Below are 19543 nucleotides of genomic sequence, written 5' to 3' on the forward strand. Positions count from 1 at the left end.
GTATTATCAGAGCCACAGCCTGGGTGCAATTCTGTTCTCAGGGTCTCTTTTGGTAGAACAGAGATATTTGTGGCCAATTTTTATTGTGTGGGCCAGATACACTTTGGTGAGTAAGCTAATCACCCCAGGTATGTAAAAACCATCAGCAGATCCACTAAGAGAGGCTGTGTCCTGTCTCACAGCTCTGCTTCAAGGTCTGGTTCAGATCAGAACCCCCTGGCACCCAGCACCCCTCTGGCAACCCTCCTACACCCCTGCCAAAGGGAGCATCTCCTGACTTCCAAGCAATTAATTTGAAATAAAAACTTAGCGCAACCTTACGCTGAGTTTTAATACAATTCTACAGAGCTCTATGTATAAATGCATGTGGGAAGTGTGGTTTGTTCTGCTTTGCAGGAACTACATGCTAGCACCCCCTCTGCATGACAGAGCTGCAGCTGTTATACATACACACAGCCAATTTTTATGGCTCAGCTCTAAACCTCTGAAAAATAAGGTTTTTAATAGAAATCCTGACACCATCTAAAATATGGCAGCACTACTGGGTGCTGCTGGAATATGGCCCTAATTTATAAACCAGGGAGAAATCCTGTTCCATTTTGAAACTAAGAGACAGTAATCTAGAAAAAGGGTAAACCACAGGGAAAAATGGTAGTGTTGTCCATGAGCTATAGTGTCTAGTCCATCCAACAATTCAAAAATAAAATAGGATGCCACAATACTTAGGCCACGCACTGAATCTTGGACTGTCACAAAATAAAAACATGGTGTATCCTAGATGGGGGTATATTTCATAGAGCCATATGCCATTTTCCATGCTTCTGGGTAGTATTTTTCCAATGAAAATCTGATATGAGAACACTAGAAGTAAAGAAAAAAAATTTATGAGAGAAGTAGAACCCAAACCCTCCAGTTTTGCTTGATACAATAAATGTTTTTGCAAGAGGGCTTCAGTGTACTCCCTTCTAAATTGAAAGAAGTGGTGAAGCAGCAGATTGCTCACTCACAGGAGACACAAGTTTATCACTAAACCTTAGGAAAAAGCTCTGGATTGCCTTGAGGCTCCAGCTTTGCATTAAAATGCATTGAGGAGGTGGTGATTCAGGGGGCAGTGGAGCAGAAACCCGTTTGAGATATTCCTGGTGCCCCTGAAACACTGAGCAGAGGATTCAGCCTTGGGATTTCTGTTTGAAGAGTGACTCTGAGCCTGCTTGGGCACCACAACCCTGGGACACTGCTCGAGCACCAGGTGGGAGGAGGCAGTGGGACAAACCTGGCTCAGGAGGAGCTGCTCATTTGCAATTTTGGGAAAGAAACAGGAACCTTTTGGAACAAGGGTTGGAAATTAGGAGGTCAGTGAGGATTTCACTCATCAATATCAGTTGCTCCAAAGCCTGGAAAGAATTCTGTCTCTTCTCCCCTACACCCCAACACTGACCCATCCCAGGATCACATCCTGCTACAGCCCAAATAAAGGAGATTATTCCCCCACAAGGAGCTTTGGGGGCTCACAGGTCTACCCTGCAATTTTCATTGTGGCCATCCTGGATTCCTTTCCCACTTCCCCATAACCATCTCCTTTTGCAAGCTGAGCATCACAGGAGAATAAATCCCGAATTATTGCATTTTCCTGCTAAAATTATTTCCCAGCAGACTTGTTACAAACCAATCACACCACGTTCTTGTTGGCCACATCACTGTCCATCAGCCTGACAATATTTTACCTGCCTTGGGCTCAGCCCCCCTGCATTCCTCATGAACAAAAAGCAGGATTTGCTTATGGAAAAAGCCAAGTAGCACTGCACACAGCTGTGCTTCCCCCCAAACCTTCCCCACAGGCGCTGCAGGAATGCCCAGAATGAGGGCAGGAGAAGGGCTGAACTCTTCATGAGCTGTTAGCAGGCTAACGAGGGCATCTGCAGGAGGAATAGGCACTAAAAGTGAAACTAGATACAAAATAAATATCCCAGAGCTGGATTTCCTAAAAAAGATTCTGCTGAGCTATAGTTCCACATCAAATTTTTATTGAATACATTTTCTTCTGAGAATTTGTGCACTAAAACCAGTCAGAATCATATGAGAGGAGTATAAATTTCACGTACAGTTTTCACTGCAAACATCCTTCAGGAGAAAAAGCAAAAGCACTTTTTAATCAAGCCCACTCCACATCCTCTCCCTCCTCCCGTGGAACCCAAGTGGGAGGGTGGGAATTGGAGCCCCTGCAGCACTGGGGCAGTGGGGAGCTATGGGGAGGGATGCTCTGCCTGAAGGTTATGGGGAGGGGGAGACACGATCTCCCCTTTGCCATGCCTGAAGGCAATGCCAAGGTCTGCTTCACATAGAGGAAAGCTGTGGAGAAGGTGAATTTTCAAGCAATTTATATTCTTAGCTGACAATGTGAATTCGCACAATTTCAGCAAACTGTTGTTAAAACCCAAACGTGACACTGCCTCTTCTCCCAAATTCAGAGCTGCCCCTCCAAAACTTACTTGGTCGCATTATTTTCTGAATCTGGAATGGATTTCCTGTCTGGTTCTACAAAACCCAAAAATGAGGGGTTAGTTCCCTGGAAGGACAATGTTTCTCACTGTACAAATGATTTTGGGTCACTTTGAGCTTGAAAAGGCTCTAGGATCTGAAATGCTATTACAAACAGAAAAGCTATTTTAGTCAACTTCTTTTAGCAGCATCCCAGCATCCAACACTTTTAACTTCTTCTCCCCCAACAACTACAAGGAGAACTCAGAAAAAACCTTCTTCTCACTGAGGTTTCCAGATTTGTCACTACAATGTAAACTTTAAACAAGCCTAAAATCAAGCACCTTTCAGCACTTGAGCAGGTCTTGGTGGCTGTGTTGCCCAGATGCTCACATGGCAGTTCTTCCTCGGATATTGAACTACCTGGACCCCTGAGAAGAAAATTACACTGAAGAAAAGGTCAATAAACGGCAGAGAGGAGATGGCATCCCATAATAGTTATAATTACTGTTTATCAGAGTGCTGCACTGCACAGATAGCAGGTTACAGGATGTATTTGCTGGTTTTTTTAAATAAAAGAGCACATGGCTACAGGACTGAGTTGGATCCCATGACTCGTGTGTCTGCTGTGTCACAGGACACACCACACAGTCACAGTGACCTTGAGAGATGTTGCATTCATTTTTCTTCCTGCATATTTTTGTGATGGATTTATTGCTCAATAAACCCAAAAGAACAAGTCAGTATTTGATGCTGGAGCTCTTTGTGCCAGTGCCAAGAGCTGCAGGAGGAGCTGGGGCTGGTTCTGCACCTTGCTCAGACTGTTCGTGGCAGAACTGATGTTGTGGCTCCATTCTCCACTGCAGGCCAAGGAGGGGGATGAATCTTCCATGAGGATTCCTTTTCCTATAAAGTTTTACACTAGGCATGTAAAGCAAATTCCCAGCAGGACAGCTCAAGGAAATGCAGAAGTATGAGATGAGCAAAATTTGACTGGTATGCTTCAGAAAGTCATTAGGTATCTCTAGGGAGACACTATAAAACAGAGACAGTGCATCTGTGCTGGTCAACAGGGGCTGAAAGACTCTGAGATGCTTGGCTGAACCAACCTGACAAGGTCCTTGCACCCCAGAACACTCAGACACCAGTGCTGTGTCTTGAGAACAGCAAAATCCCTACAGAAAGTGACTCGAGTCTAAGTTATAGAGAGGAATAAACACCAGTGTTCTGCATTCAGAAATAAACACTGTGATTATGGAGCTGTTGGTGCCAGCTTTTGAAGAGTGCCACAAACAAAGATAATTGAAGAAATTAATAATATTGGTGATAATTGGTGAAAATCTTCACCATTCATCAGGGAGAACAACCTCCTCTCTCCCTTCTCCAGCAGAGAGTGCCTGTGGTGGCTCAGCTGAATGGCTGAGAGCTCAGCAGAAGGGCAGTGGTGCACCAAGTACCATGGGGACCACTGGGAGCAGCCATTCCCTTCTGCCATAGCACAAGGAGAACAGTATAAAGACACACTGAATCAAACAGACTTATTTTGCCCTGGTTACATTATTGGGAAATCTACTTTTCTGGGAAGAAGAGATTTTACAGTGACTTAAACTGATAAAAACTTCAACCTCTATTTCACTCTGTCATGCCTTCCTGGCTGCCCATGGCCAATGAGCAGCACGAGCCAGCAGACAGCTGTACCATACACACCCCACGAGGCACACAGGCAAAGCTGATGTTTCATGGAAAAAAAATGTACAGTGATAAAAATTGTGCACTTTTTCTTTGACACAGAAAATGATCCCCTTAGGAATGCTGCCTGTTCAGAAGCAAAAGCCATTTAGGATGGTCCTTCTGTGACTTTTGCCCCTCCATTAATACATTAAAGAAGACCATGATCTCACAGAGGACTAAGGCTGTGGTCCCTACACCCCATTTCCACAGCCTCAGAGGTGAGCACAGCATTTTATAGAGCAGACCATGAACTTGAGGCTGTTTTTGAATGATCTCACAGAGGACTAAGGCTGTGGTCCCTCCACACCATTTCCACAGCCTCAGAGGTGAGCACAGCATTTTATAGTGCAGACCATGAACTTGGGGCTCTTTTTAAGAACCTTTACTGCCTCTCACTAAGGGTAGTGCACCATGTGTGCATTCATGGGTCTAACAGCCACTTTGCCATCCACTGGTCTGACCCACAACATCCCCATGGGTGTGGAGAGAGGGATGCAGGGATGGCCCCAGGTGGGATCAGGTGGCAGGAGGCAGGTGGCAGCTGTGGGAGGTGACAGGGATGGAGAATCTTCACACCACTGAGGCAGTGTGAGACACAAGAGGCATCAGAGCTTCATTAACCCAGGGCAGCACAGACGTCAGTGACAGCTGAGGCAGCCAGCTGATAGAAAGGGAGTAGAGACTCCTTCAGAAATGAAAGATTATTTTGAGAATAAAAGCAACCAGGGTAATCAGCAAGACGTTTACAAAGGCGGAGGATAGAAGGAAGAGCACTCAAACCTGCAGGCACCTGGGAAGTGATTTATCCAAAACACTTACAAAAGTGTTCCTTAACAAATAAAATACAAGGGTAACTCACTGCAGGCCAAAACACTGCATATTAAAGGAAAAAATATCCTGCATTAGAAAGAGAGACTTCAGCCTTGGCAGCATCTGCTTCAAGTCCTCTGCTGCCCACGCCAGAACAAACTCCAGATGCCTAAACTCAAATTGTAATTTGCTTCACTACAGAATTCCCAACTCAAGCCCCAATTATAACTCTCCAGTGAGGGTGGAACTCCAGCCAAGGCTATAATACATTCACCGACACCTGCAGACCTAATAATTGACCAGGGAGGACGTGGGTGAGCTCAGCAGAATTGCTGCATTGCTCCTGCAAGGCTCGGTGTCCTACACCAGGAAACAGCTTCACTACTGCAAGGTGCATAATTTAATAAACCATTAACTCAAACCTGAGGTGAAGTAAATTCAGCATATTATATATTTCAAAACAGCATTAGAATTCAATTTAAGTGTCACCAAAAGCCTAATCCTCAGTATACAGAGCATATTAATAAGTGTCTTGGAGCCTGTGGTTTGATTTCATTTCCAGCTGGGCTGTGCTGCCGCATGGCTGCGATCCCTGCTGCGAGGATGTCTCGGTGACAGCATCACTGCCCTGAACCAGAGCAGGATCACAGGGATGCCAGTCCCACCCTCTGGGGTCTTCCCAGGAGAACACAGGGGTGGGAGCTGAAGCACAAGTAATCCTGCTTCCAGTGGTGTCACTTCTTGGTGTCCCTGCTGAGATGCTGATGTTCCCCACTGACAGCAGGCTTCTCACAGGGCCCCTGACCCACCCCTGCTTTGGGTCCCTTTGCAGCCACAGGGGCAAAACTCATTTTAGGTAAGGCAGGAGCTCCTGTTCACACTGAGCTGCCGGATGAGGCCCAAGCAGGCCCTCTGTGGCTGCTCCCCAGCCATGCTATGGTGCAGGATAGGGCTGCAGCCCCCAAGGAGGGACAGAGCCAACGCTTTCCCTCCCCTGGGTCAAGCATCCAGGGCAAATGGGGCATTATTTCCACCAATGCTTTCCCTCCCCTGGGTCAAGCATCCAGGGCAAATGGGGCATTATTTCCACCAATGCTTTCCCTCCCCTGGGTCAGGCATTCAGGACAAATGGGGCATTATTTCCATCACCAATTATTATTTTCCCAGGGCAAATGGGGCATTATTTCCACCAAGAGCTGAAAGCACCAAACCTGTTCTCCCTTTCTGTGGGACATGTTTTGGCCTTTTCTCCATCGCCTCTGCCAGAACTTCTCTTGATCAGCAACCCAAGCACATCCCCCAGCAGTTTGGGAAATGCATCCCTTCTATAAATGACAACAGATTATTTAAGCAACAACTAAAGCACTCTGACTGCTTTTTAGTTTGCTTGCATTAACGTCAGTCTCCTCATATATCTAGGGAACGAATCCGGGATTTTCTTTAAAATGGTGGAGAGCAGTACAAAAATAGAAGCCTGCTTGTCTAAAATAAAGTTATGTGTTTGAAAGGGTTGGAAATTGTTTTTTAATCACAGGCGTCTTTCTTCTGGAATATAGTCTGCCATCTATACATTCTGCTCTTCCACCCAATTTCTCAGGAAAATGCAGCAAGTGTGTTAATAAATAATTTATAAAAACATTACAAAAGATAAAGCACTGCTGCTAAAACATTTCCAGCCTTTGACACACCAGTTCATTTGTAATCCTCTTTGCCTCCCTTTCACTGGAACATCAGCAGAGGTTTTCTGCTGCTGCTCTCACACCCCCACTTCACCCACCCTGCAGAGTCTCTGGTTCACAGGGATGCAGGCAGACACCAGCCCAAGCCACAGCTCAATGTTATCTACTGTAGATTTCTGTCATGGAAAATGTTTCTCATGGAAGCAACACCCTCATTTATTTTTGCCATTTGGCATGAGAGGATGGCTGCAAATGCAGGTGGCTGTCCCAACAAACAGAGCCCCAGGGTTTGTCCTTCCTCCAGCAGCACGCAAGCTGTGCTCTCTGTGACACTCCTCAGGGTGGTTGGGAGCAAGATGCACAGTTTCTCTTACACAGTTTCCTTGAAATTCTCTTTCAGGAGTCAGTATGTTAGGCATATGACTAGAAAAAAAAACCAAAAAAAACCAACTGGACAATTATTACAAAAGAGTTCACAGAACCCTTGGAATTTCAGTTGGACTGAGCAATAATTTTTGCACAGCTCCAACAATTCCATGAGTATTTCAGATCTTTAATGAACCCTGAAAAACATGATGGGAAATCTTGAGATGTGGCTGTTCCAGTGACTGCAGCAGCAGGGACACAGCAACGAGCACGGTGCCTTCAGAAGAACTGGTGAGGAGATGAAAGGAGGGAAAGAAGAGAGCATCCTTCAGAGAGATCAAGCCAAAGGCATGTTAAGGAAGCATGAAAAGGGTACCCACAACTTCCCCATCCTCTGAAAATGCTTGTGCATTGTGAAGCCAAGTGATAACACAAGAGGACTGACTGCTGCATCCTGCCAGCCTCTGGTACCAAAGGCACCTCTGCTGCTGCAGCTCAGAGCTGAATCAACACAGATTCTGCTCTCCTGGAACTGCTGTTTGGTCTCCTGACACCCAGTCTCCTCTCCAGCACAGCTCCACTTGCACACAGGGCACTGGGAACAGGAACCACAAGTCTGCTCTGTGAACACTCACCTGTATCCTGAGCATGCTTGGGATGTGCAGCCACACTGGAGGTACCACAGTACCACAGACCATTCTCTGCTGTACTTCTACACCACTTCATTTCACCACACAGGCTAAAACGCACTTTGGGAACAGGTACCAGCATAGCAGCAACAGTTTATAACCCTGTTAGCAAAAATGCAAAGGCTCCTTGTGCTGAGGCCTTGCTCACATCCCACCCCCAACACACAGGACCCAGCTGAGTGCCCATGTGCAGCACAGCATTCTCTGTGCTTTATTGCCCAGCCACTTTTATTTCACCCAAATGAAAAATAAAAACCCATTACTAAGCAAAAGTCTTGAGAAATTTTATGAGATTGTAATGCTTCCAATTTATGTTGAAAAAGCCCCAAATCCTCAAGCTGTCTGTCGCTGCTCCAGCCAGGGAGGCAGGAGATGCTGCTGACACAGCACAGCACAAGTGATCAGAGAGGGAAATGCTGCTCTGACGGGGTGCTATCAAAAATAAATGGGAAGGGCTTCCTCTTGTTTGGGGCATAATGGAAAACCATGGCAAAAAATATAGAACAAACAATAAATTTATGCAGGACGGTGACAGATGTCATGTAGAACATTTTAAATGAGTTTTAGGTCTTGATATTTTCTGCCCACAGCTTTCAGACAAGATGTATTTTAGGAAGGGAACACACTCAGGGGGCATCAAGCATCAGTGCAGACACTCATAGTAACAAACTGCTGAATATTCAAGTGTATCAGAAGGAAGAATTCAGAAAAAAAAACGGAGTAAAGAGAGAATATTGCAAAAGCCTCTGACATTCAATCAGTGCTTACACATACTCTGCAAGGCACAGCTGGTGCACACAGAACCACAGGAACAGTAATTAAATACCACTACCTAAATCCTGCCCACCACCAGTGCCCCCCAGCATCTCCCACTCGCTCCTTGTGTGGCAGACATCCTGCCTGGATGTCACACCTGGCAGGACTGCTGATGTCCCTGACTTTCTCCTGCCATTTCCTACCCTACAGAGAAGTATTCCATGACTTCCATGGCTGCTGGGAGCATCCTGTGAGTGTGTGAGCAATAAAGATGAAATGCAGTTTTTCCCCCAGGCTCCCAGAGAACTGGATTATCACATTTCAGCAATTACTGCAAACACTGGATTTACAACAGGGCTCCTTGGAGCTCTGGTGTGTCCCTGTGCCTGCCTAGCTCAGCCTGCATCCCACTCTGCTTCCTTGGCTCACCTGCCAGAGCAGTGCCACTGCCACTCTTCTGCACCAATTCTGAATTATTCAGTGAGCAGTTAATGCATGTGCAATGTGAAACAGCTCTCTGCCACCTCTCCCCAAGCCCTGTTAGTCTTCATTTGTTTAACCAGCCAAGAGGTCTAAATTTACATGTTTTTAGCATGATCCTCTAGCACTGTACTTCTAATTAAGAAAAAGGGCAACACTTTTAAAATATGTATTGCCTCCCATCCCCACAGCACCTGAACACCAGCACTAAAGAAGACATCAGTATCTGCTACAGGTGGAGCACAACGAGCATCTAACAAACTCAGCATCTGCAGCTGTGCAGCACAGGAGTGGGAGTGAGCAAGGGGCCCATCACAGCCCATGGGTGAAGGCAAAGCCTCTGTAACCCTGGCAAGCAGCAGCCTGCCTGGAAGCCTGGCAGCCAGATTAATTTTCAGTTCCTGGGGTGCCAATTTCCAACACACAGAAGGGAACGCTGCATCTCCCTGCTCAGCTGTGCCAATGTTTGAAAATCATCCATGTCTGAGATTCCACATTTTCCCTCCATTAGTCAGTACAAGTACAAACAGGGGGTTTCTTCTTCTTTTTCCATTGACACAAAATCTGGCAGTGTGCTGAAGGTCTAACATGGGCAGCCTGAGTCCTGCCAGTGACAAACCAAGGCACTCAGAGTCACAGCTGTGCCACGGCCTCTGCTGGAGGCTGGGACCTGCCATCACCCCCATCTCAGAAAATATTTCAGAAGCTCTGCTCCACCCTCAGTGAACTGTGGACAGCCAGGGCTCTGCATCTCTTCAGAAGCAAACAGATAATGTAAAACAATAAAAAACTGAAGTTCTACTGAGGTATTCCCCAGCAACCTATGAAGAGGCCACCCGTGTCCTCATCCCCATCTTGTTCTCTGCCTGTGTCACTCAGCATGATCTCATATCTCTAGAGATCAGATAATCAAAAGAAAAATATGAGAACCAAATGTAGGAAACCACCACCTTGGGCATGCTTTCTTCATTCAGGCCCAAGAGTGAGTGGCCAAGAGAGTATCCATGCAAGAGGCTACCAGTGCCCAGCAGGAACATGTCAATGCTGGCTTGGAAATTACAGCACCTATTACAAATACTAAAGGTCTTTAGGGTAAGGCAGCATTTAAAATCTGTCATCAAGAAAGCTTGAAATGTCTCAAAAACATGAAATCCCTTCAGTAGAGAGAGGTGGAGGCCCCATGCAGCAGACCCCAGCCACAGCTGCCAGCACCATGGTCTCTGCCAACAGCCTAAGAACTTCCAGCAGAGACCCAGGAAACTGAATCATGCAGTTCCAGATGACTGGTTCTCATTTCTCATCCCTCTGACCAGTCTGCAGGGAGCAGGCACATCATGTCAATCATAAATGACAACACAAAGTTGTTTAAGTAAGAAATTGGACATCACCATATAATTAATGGCTAGGGCTCCGTGTAAATGCATGAGAAAGGCTGTGAGTCCCTGTGGCTGGTTTGAGTCCTGGCCTTTACACTGAAAATGCGAGGCAGAAAATATCAAGAACATTTGTGTGGGGCTTTTTAATCAATATCTAACCTGACAGTGGGATTTGGAGGAAGATCATCCCATAAAACATAGACAGCATTGCAGACTAATTGCATTTACTCCCCATTGACCAGTCACTGCACAGAGAGAGTCCCAGGAAGGTGCTGGATGTCTCCCCAAAAAAAAAGGGAAAGTCACCCATGTGCCTCAGTGAACTATAAAGCTAAACACATTACACATTGCCCTGGCTACACCTATTTCTGAATATCAAACTCATTTACCAGTGCTGTTGGAAGTGAAAGCTTCTGAAGGAGATGCACAAAACACCTTCTGTCTCTGTGGTGTCACTGCTCCTGAATTCACCATGGAGCTGAACACAAGCAGTGTGCAGAGATAGGGAAGTGGCATCTATTCTTGGCCAGCTCCTTTCTGCTGGCTGCACAACCTTGAGCGCATGACTGAAGGATGCCCGTCGGTGCCTGGAGATGCTGCCATGAATCACAGACCCCTCTTCCTCCCACAGCCAAGGCACAGCATGTCCTTGTTGAGGAATACCAGTCTACCACAGCCACAGCGAGATGTCCTGCAGCACATTTTATAAATAGGCTTCTAAAAAATGTACTTCCCATCCACTTGACAAAAAGTGATTACCAGAGCAAAGAAAATGACTAAACATTGATGCACACCCTGTGAATGTGAAGAGCCAGACCTGGGGGAACAGCTCAGAGATCCTACAGTGCTGCAGTGCAACCCATCAGGGAGATGCTGGCTGAGTGCCACAGCAGCCAGGGCCAGCAGCACTTCTAGGGAGCACATCACAATGAGAAAAAGCAATACAAAGCTCAGAAATGAAGAGAAAAGAGGTGACCTTTGGGGCCAGGAGCTCTCGAGGAGGACAAGCACAGCCTGGGCAGCTGTGAGGGAACAGGATCGATGCAGTCACGCTGTGATTTCAGAGGAGCCACAATTCTCCTCTGAGAGGTGCAGAGCTGCTCCCACCACTGCAGCCAAGCATCTCCTCTTTCCTTGCACACAGCATTTTTATGCCACAGATGCAAACAGAGCTGAGAACACACAGATACCACAGAGGAGGGTGACATCTGCTGCGTGTTTCCTTTCATTATGTCCATGGTGTGGGCACCATCCTCTGTGGGTTGTGAGGGCTCTGTCCTGCCCCAGTGACAGCACCAGTGTCTTCTTTTTTTAATATGGAAGTGCAATTGCAAAACCGGAAAGAGAAACAGGAATTCTTTTCCATTTGCTTCTAGAAACAGATGCCACTTTCCTCAGACTTGTTTGTTTTCAGGACCATGGGAGTTTAATCTTTAAAACAATATTTTTACAGTATGTGTCAAGTGTCATTTCATAATGAAAGAAAACAAATTACTTCCACTTTGTACACCATAGTAACCAGTCAAGAATGTGAACAGCTCCTCAAAGGTGGGGTCAGCAAACACCCCCCGGGCAAATTCCCACATGAGATCCTTTGCACACCCCCACAGCCCCAGGGGAGCTGCCCAAACCCTGTTGTAAATAAGAGGAAAATTTGGCTCAACTCCTCCTTGGACTTTGCTGTTCCCACAACAGCCAGAAGAAAAATCATTGAGTGACTTCAAGTACTCCCTGGAGACTGAATATCTCACTGGAGGAAAGCAGATCCACTGCAGGACCAGCTCCAAGGTTCACCCCAAACTCAAACACAGCCCCAGGGTTCTCCTCAAAGTCAAGCACAGCCCAGGGCTGGTGTCTCTCCCACACCATGGTATGCCTGTGTATGCCACTGTAGCACCCTGTATTCACTGTATTCACTTCTCTGGCTCCTGCCTTGCTTCAGGAGGGAACAACACAACCAGAAACCTCCAGAACGTCTCACTTGAGCCAACTCCATGTTTAGAGAACATATGAAATGGCATCAGCTCCACATTGCTAGAGAAAATATATAATCCCTCCAAACAGAGACATACAGCTAAGAAGACCCAATTCCCTTTCAGACAAACAAAATCCCCCAGACAGTAAAGCACAGGATGCTGATCCCCCCTGGCAGCAGCTGAACGTGGCTGCAGCAGCTCTCAGGTGACCCCAGAGAGAGAACTCGTTGTCATCCTACCTGCAGAAGCCAGTAGCACCTTCTGTGAAACGTGGGGATGATGGAGGAATGGACATAGCAGCCATACAGGCACTGGGGACACAAAAAGAGAGAAAGCAGAGTCAGGTTAGTGGAGGAACCATCCCGAGAGGCCGTGCTGGGGATGGGGCAGCAGAGTGACCCAGAAATGGAGGAGATTGTTCTGCCCTTGGGCTGGGGATACACAGCTGGTGATACACAGCCCTGTGGCTTACACCCTGGTGTAAGAACTGTAAGCTTTGCCACAGGTCACAGAAACCCATCCCTGCCATGCCACCCCCACCCAAGGGTGCCCACCCTGGAGTGGCCAGAGCCACAGGGGCTCCCGTGGTGCTCAGTACAACACAGACAGGGCTGCTCTGGGGGCTGCCTCTGAATCTTTGCTCCATCGTATTTTTATTTTTTTGGCAAATAAAACACGTTCATCTCTTTTCCCATGGTTTATCTCCTGGGTATTTCAACTGAAAACGTTGTGTTTGTAAACTGAAAAAACTGCTGTCAGATATTTTAGACAGCAAAATGCCAAAATATAGTTTGTTTCTTTTCATCTTCTTTTTTTTTGGTTTTTTTTTGTTTGTTTGTTTGTTTGGGGTTTTTTTGGTTGTTGTTGTTTGTTTTTTGGTTTTATTTTGGGGGTTTTTTGTTTGTTTTTTTTTTATTTTGGGATTTTTTTAAAATAAATTCTGCTTCTCTGATTAACTGAAATCAGCGAAGCCGAGGAATTCTTTCTGCAGGAAAAAAACCCCACATTTCCACTACGTTAGAACTTTTTGGTCGGAAACCGAGCCCAGTGCCAACCCAAACCCACAGAAGTGGTTTTAATTGCAAAGATCCCGAGCTCAGAGGGTGCCTGTGCTGCTGGACATGTGCACCCAGTGAGCACATGGGAGGCTGCAGCAGCCCCCCCTCCCCAGGATCACTGCTCACAAGGTCGGCCTGAATTAAACAGGATTTAAGGACTGGCTGCTATCACTGAGTTATTTTTAAAACACAAATGACAAAGATTAATAATGTTTTTAAAATGTGTCAAGGGTACATTCTACACACTGAAATGCAGGGAGGAAAAAAACAGACGAGGAAAAAAAAGCCCTGCAGAAAATAATCCAAAGAAAAGCTTAACATTTAAATCCCTCCTGAGGGTTGGAGAACAGCTGCCCTGACAGTGACTCCTGCACATGGCACTGCATGGGAAGGTCTGCAGTGTTCATTCTGCTGACTCAGAGCAGGTCCCCCCACTCCAGAAAGCAGCTGAGAGGGGCAGCATCTCCCAGTCCAACCAGCTCCCCAGGGAGGATGGCAAAGCTGGTCTGGAGCTGCTCACAGCTGCCAGGGACCCCCTTGTGAGATACATATCAATCTATTCCAGCCCCCCCGACTGGCTTCCCACCCCGATTTGCTGTGGAGTCAATGGAAACTTTGCCCTGATTAAAACAAAAGCCAAGGCTGAGCTCTGTGCAGCTCATGGGGCACAGCAGGCAGGAGCTCTGCCCTCCCTCTCCAGAGCTGTCTCGCAGATAATTCTAGAGCTGTCAATAATGAATCACACAAAAGCCTCCCACCTTCATGAAACTGGTTCTCAACATTTCAGCAAACCATTAAAAAAATCCTAACAGCTCACAGAATTCAAAAAGCACACAGAACGCAGAAGGGATTTCTTAAATTTTTCTTTTCTTTCTTCTTTTCTTTTTTCTTTTCCTTTCTTTTCTTCTTTTCTTTTTTCTTTTTTTCTTTTTCTTTTCTTTTTCCCTGTGGCTGGATGTTTTGAGGCTGGATGTCCTAACCTGGGCAGCTGGGATGAAGGAGACCCACGCACTGAGCAAGCTCCTGGCCTTGGAGGGACAGCAGGGACTGTCCCCACAGGCACAGAGAGGCACCACAGAAGCAGAGAAACACTGCAGGGGTGAAACAGACCCTTGGGAGCCCAGCACACAAAATGAGTGATGACAGCAATAAAAACTACATTAATTTTGGGGTAAAAATGCGTAAGAAAAAGTTGAGGACGTAAATAGAAACCTTGGAAATCTGTGTGTCACTGTTTTGGAGGATTTTCAAGATGAATGGGTTAAGCTCTGTGGGTGACACAAAATCTGCAGCTCAGCACGTGGGGGCTGTGGGGAGGTGGGTGTGGGATATTCCTGCCCTCAGATCTGCTGAGCCCTGCCTTTGGCCCCAGCATGGCCCAGGGCTGCTGAGCAACCAGCCAGCTCAACACCTCCCTGCAACTAATGAGGAGAGTGGAATTACCACCCTGCCCAGCCAGAGCAGACACACAACCAGGGCAGAAGTAATACCTTTAGCTAAAGCAGCCTTTAAAATAAATTCTTGCTCAAAACAGGCAAAGGGGGGGTTCGTTAGCTGTGTTTTCTTTTTTGTTTTTTTTTTTTTTTTTAATTCTTTTTTAGTGGGAAGGTAAAAGCTGCAGAGGCCTGTGTGTCTGTGGAGATGTTAATGCCAGGCTGGGCACGCAGCCAATGCATTAAGTGAAATCGAATTCCAGAAACCAGCTTTAATCAGCAGATTTTTAAGGTTAGAACGACTCTCTCCTCTGCAAGGCTTGCCAAGGTTAATTCTGTCCTGAGCAGGCTGAATTAATGGGCTGGACAGAGGAGAACATTTTTTTTCATGTTTCTCTATTAAGTTTACAAAATCTCCAGGAGAAGAGAAAAGGCATTTTGGAGCAGTCTGAGGAGGAACAACACCTCAGCAGCTCATTGACTGCTGTGTGGAGAACACTGGCATCAGCCTGACCCAGAGGAGCCCTGAGCAGCACCAGCCAAGGGACATCCAGCTGTGGGGATGCTGTGGGTGCCCATGGTGGTGGCCCTGTGGTCCCATCACCCAGCAGGGAGTGTGTCCTTGGCCCTGGAGGTGACCCTGAAGGATGCTCAGAGCATAGACCACGTCCTGCCATCCCCAGGATGAGAGCCCCACACTGCTGGGTGCCCATGCTGGTGGCCCCATCACGCACCAGGGAGTGTGTCCTTGTCCCTGGAGATGACCCTGTGTGTCCTGCCAGCACGAGGGATCCCTCCTGTGCAGCTCTCCAGGATAAAACCCCCACAGCTACCCCAGGAACCAGCTACAGGCACCTCCTGAGCAGCCCCACACTGCTGCTGGAGGGCCTGGCCCTGACAGCTCTGCTGGAGCTCATCCCTTTACAATTCCAGGGGTAATTAAAGAGGAAAGGCCTTCTCTGTGTGCAATTACAGCTGCCCGCCCTGCCATTTGTATGCAGTGCACATTTGGCATTACCAAACTTCTGAAAACTGGAGGGGGGGGAATATAAAATCAAATTATTAGTGGATTTTTTTTATCCTGAGCTCCTTAAAGTGATTGTGGCTTATTTAAAAATAATACAATAATGCTGAGGTGTTCTTTCTTAACAAGCATACCTTGGGAATGGAAATAAGAAAGCAGGAGAATCAAAAATTCAAGATAGGGTTGGACAGGCTTTGAAATTCTTCTCCCTGGTGAGTTCCACTAGTGGATATTTTAAAAACCCTAAAAACCGCCTAGATTTTGTTCAGATTTTCACACCGAATTCCCAATTCCCTTAATAAGAAGCTAAATCAATCTTTAGAGAACAAATCACGTAAGACCTATGGCTGTACATTATTAAAATATATACTTGAGTAATTTGCTGGTGGTAAGGCTTCAGCTTTCAACATCCCAGGAGCAGGATCTGTGCAGGTTTCTGGGGGAAAAGGACCCTGCCCTCTGCTCCTGGCTCTGTGGTGGGATTGGGCAACATGTGCTCAGCTCCCTGTACATCTCCATGCTCCTGGGATCTCCCTCTCTCAGGACTTTCACCTGCTCAGAGTGACTTTGAGATACATTAGAAAGTTTTTTTTCTTAGCTCGGCGGTCAAAGAAGGAGTTTGAACTCTTCAGTTCTTGCTCTTAAGGTTGTTTATTGTTTCTTATCTATAAAATTTTCTCTCCTGTTCAGTCGAGGTCTGCTCAGCAGGACAGTCAGAGGCACTCTGTTTGCTCCTGGGGCAGGGTTATCTTTTTATACTAAAAACTACCTGTACAATATTTACAATTACTTTCCAATACCTATCACCTATGTTAGACAGTGAGCTTCTACTCTAAACCAATCTAAAAGTGCCACCATCACAGCAAAAGATGGAGGACAAGAAGAAGAAGGAGAAAGACTGGACACACTTAGATTCTTCTATCTTGCTCCTTGAACTTCTATGCTAAAAACTCTAAAAAATCCATTTTTCACTTTGTGATAAATTCACTATCATTCTACTGAAACTTCTGTGGCTTGTAATTCTTCATATAAGGTTGGTAATTGTTTTTTCCAAGGGCTACATCAAAGGCACAGGGGTCTTGGGCTCTGTGCCAAGGTCTCTGAGCCCTCTGGGCAGAGGCTGGAGTCTTCTAGGGCAGCCAGAGGAATTTCCTGGGTTCCAACATCCCTCTGTAATTACTGATCATTCCAGAGCTTCCTCACCAGTTTCCATCAGGGAGCAGCACACTGCTGGCAGTAGCAGCACTGCTGCCATGGATCAAACCTCCATGGAAAGCCATCAGAGGGGTTGGCTTTGTTCCTCTCATCATCCTGGTGACAGGGGACAGTCTCCTGAAGCAGAGGCTGTATCTGAGCCCAGCCATGCTCTGCTCTCACCTTGCCTGCTGTAACCAGCACACATACCCAGACTGTCTGTAACTCTTTGTTTTTGTCTTGTATTGTCCTAATCCTAATGGTCCAAATTGTTATTACTCTAATTTTATTACTATTTTATTATATTTTCTATATTATTATATTATATATTATTCTATTATATATTATTATATATCTTATATTTATATATTATTAGATTTATAACAATTTTATCACTATTAAACTTTGAAAATGTTAAAAACAAGTGATTGGCGTTTTTCACAGAGGCAACAGGAGATTCTCAACATTCCCCCACCCAGACTGGCCCCAGTTCAGCTTTTTAAAGCAGCAAACAGGGAGGGGAAACCACGTCTGAACCCCGGGGAATCCCCAGGGCCACAAGGCTGCCACCAGAGCTCTTATTTTGACTTAAGGAGTGTCATAATATAGGAATGCATCCAAAATTTCCCATTACTGCTGCAAATCAAAACCAAAACGCTGCTAACCGTGTTTTCTCACTCATCATCTTGGAGAAACACAGATATTAGACAGGTTTGGATTTTCCTCTGACGTTCATAAATAGTAACTTTGATTCAGCAAAGCACAAAACCACGTGCTCAGATCTCAGCCTGGGCTGAGACATGCTGCTGGCAAGGCTCGCCTTTTATCGATGTCAACAGAATTTAAGCAATTGCTCACAGTTTGCCAGGTTGGGCAAGGAGTGCCTGGTACTGACAGCAGATCCCAAAAACATTCTTAACATTTCCAGGCAGCTGCAAAACCCAGAGAACCTGAGCCTTCACTTTCCAGCTGTGGCATCCCAGCACAGCTCTGTGCAGCCCTGGGCACTGCCTGGTGTGCAGGGGCTCAGCCTGGTGCAGGCATTTTGGGTTTAATCCTGTCAGTTCTTCTCCTGACACATTTCAAACCCCCTCCATATGCCCTCGATGCCACTGGCAGCCATCCTAGATTTGAGCCCAGGGCTCTCCTGTGATGGTTAATCAAGGGAGGAGAGGTTACACAGCCTATGCATTGCAGGACCTCGTCACTTCTGCTGGCTTTTGTTAACAAATATTGTTCTGTTTACCTCGGGACTCGTTAGAAAGCAATTTTTGAAATGTTCAATATTTAATGAAATATTTAAATGTTTAATGGGTTCTTTTTCAAACCCTGTGTGGGTTGTGGGGTTCTGAAGTCTCTGCAAGGATTGCAAGGTTTTAAGTTTCTCACTGTTAGAAATGAATCCTCTAATGACATTGGCTTAACGACAGAAATTGGTGTACATGGGGACTGATGCTTCCACAGGCAGCAACTCCCATTGCCCAGCCCACTGCAGGATCATTGGTATGCATCCCCACACCCCCACTGCAGTGCCTGCCTCTTCATAAATGCATATTTCTTTATTAATACAGGGATACTTTAATCTTAGCCTAATTTTACCTTTAGGGAAGCTCTATCCCGAGGCTGCCAGGAGCTCAGACCCTCCAGATGCAGTGGTGTGATTTGTATTCAAAGCAGCAGGTCTATCTGTCAACATGTTTGTCTCCCTTCTCTGCCAGCTCTTATTTATAATCCCATTCAGATTAATGAATGACAGTAGTTCTCATCACAAGAAATTTGATTAATCAATTTAAGTGCTTAATCACCCTGGCCTGGGTGAAAAGCGTACTGGAGGGATGCTGCCTGGATAGGGGCAAAGTTGTGAGATGTAGGAGGAAAACATCATCACTTTCCCTCATGAGCAGCTCCAGCCAGGAATGTGCACTGGATCCTTGAACAGATTACAAGCTTTCCAAGAGCTCAAAATTTTCCTAGGGCCAGCAGTCATGGCCAATTAGTAAAGAAATATCCACCTCCTCATCTGACACAAAAGGCTTCCTACTACTCACCTCACTCCCTGCTACCCATGTTGCTCAAACTGAACCCAAAAACTGTCAAACTGTCACATCCCACTCCCCATCAGTCCTGCCCATTGTACCTCAAAGAGTCTCACAGCCTGCCTGTGTCACCAGCCTGAATACTCCAGAATAATCTCCAGGGTTCTCTGGAAACCTGGGAGGTATTTCAGGTGAGGGGTAGGAGCCAGGCTGAGCAGAAATCACGGATTTGTAGGACAGAGGCTACACAGTGTGAGCACTGCCTTTAGCTGCTCTTGCAGATACTGTGAATGACATGATAAACCCCAAAAAACCCTGTAACACAGCTCCAAACAGGCTGTGCTCAACAGGTGTGCAGGATATGGGAATTCTCACTGGGAAGGATTCCCACATTCACCTCCACTACCTAAACTCACAGGGACACACCTCAGAGGAAGGTGACCCATTTGGAGCTGGG

At 46.3% G+C, this 19543-nt stretch overlaps 1 protein-coding gene across 6 annotated transcripts in view; it reads right to left on the reverse strand.

Annotated features, from left to right (window-relative positions):
• Nucleotides 1-19543, reverse strand: part of CAMTA1 (calmodulin binding transcription activator 1) — a 249553-nt gene that overhangs the window by 104387 nt on the left and 125623 nt on the right. For all 6 annotated transcript variants that reach the window (XM_077190355.1, XM_077190354.1, XM_077190357.1 and 3 more), the window contains one exon: nucleotides 12581-12652. In XM_077190355.1, the coding sequence (XP_077046470.1) occupies nucleotides 12581-12652 (72 nt within the window). The remainder of the gene's footprint in view (nucleotides 1-12580; nucleotides 12653-19543) is intronic.

This window comes from Agelaius phoeniceus, chromosome 24, assembly GCF_051311805.1.
Source record: "Agelaius phoeniceus isolate bAgePho1 chromosome 24, bAgePho1.hap1, whole genome shotgun sequence".
Lineage (NCBI taxonomy): Eukaryota > Metazoa > Chordata > Aves > Passeriformes > Icteridae > Agelaius > Agelaius phoeniceus.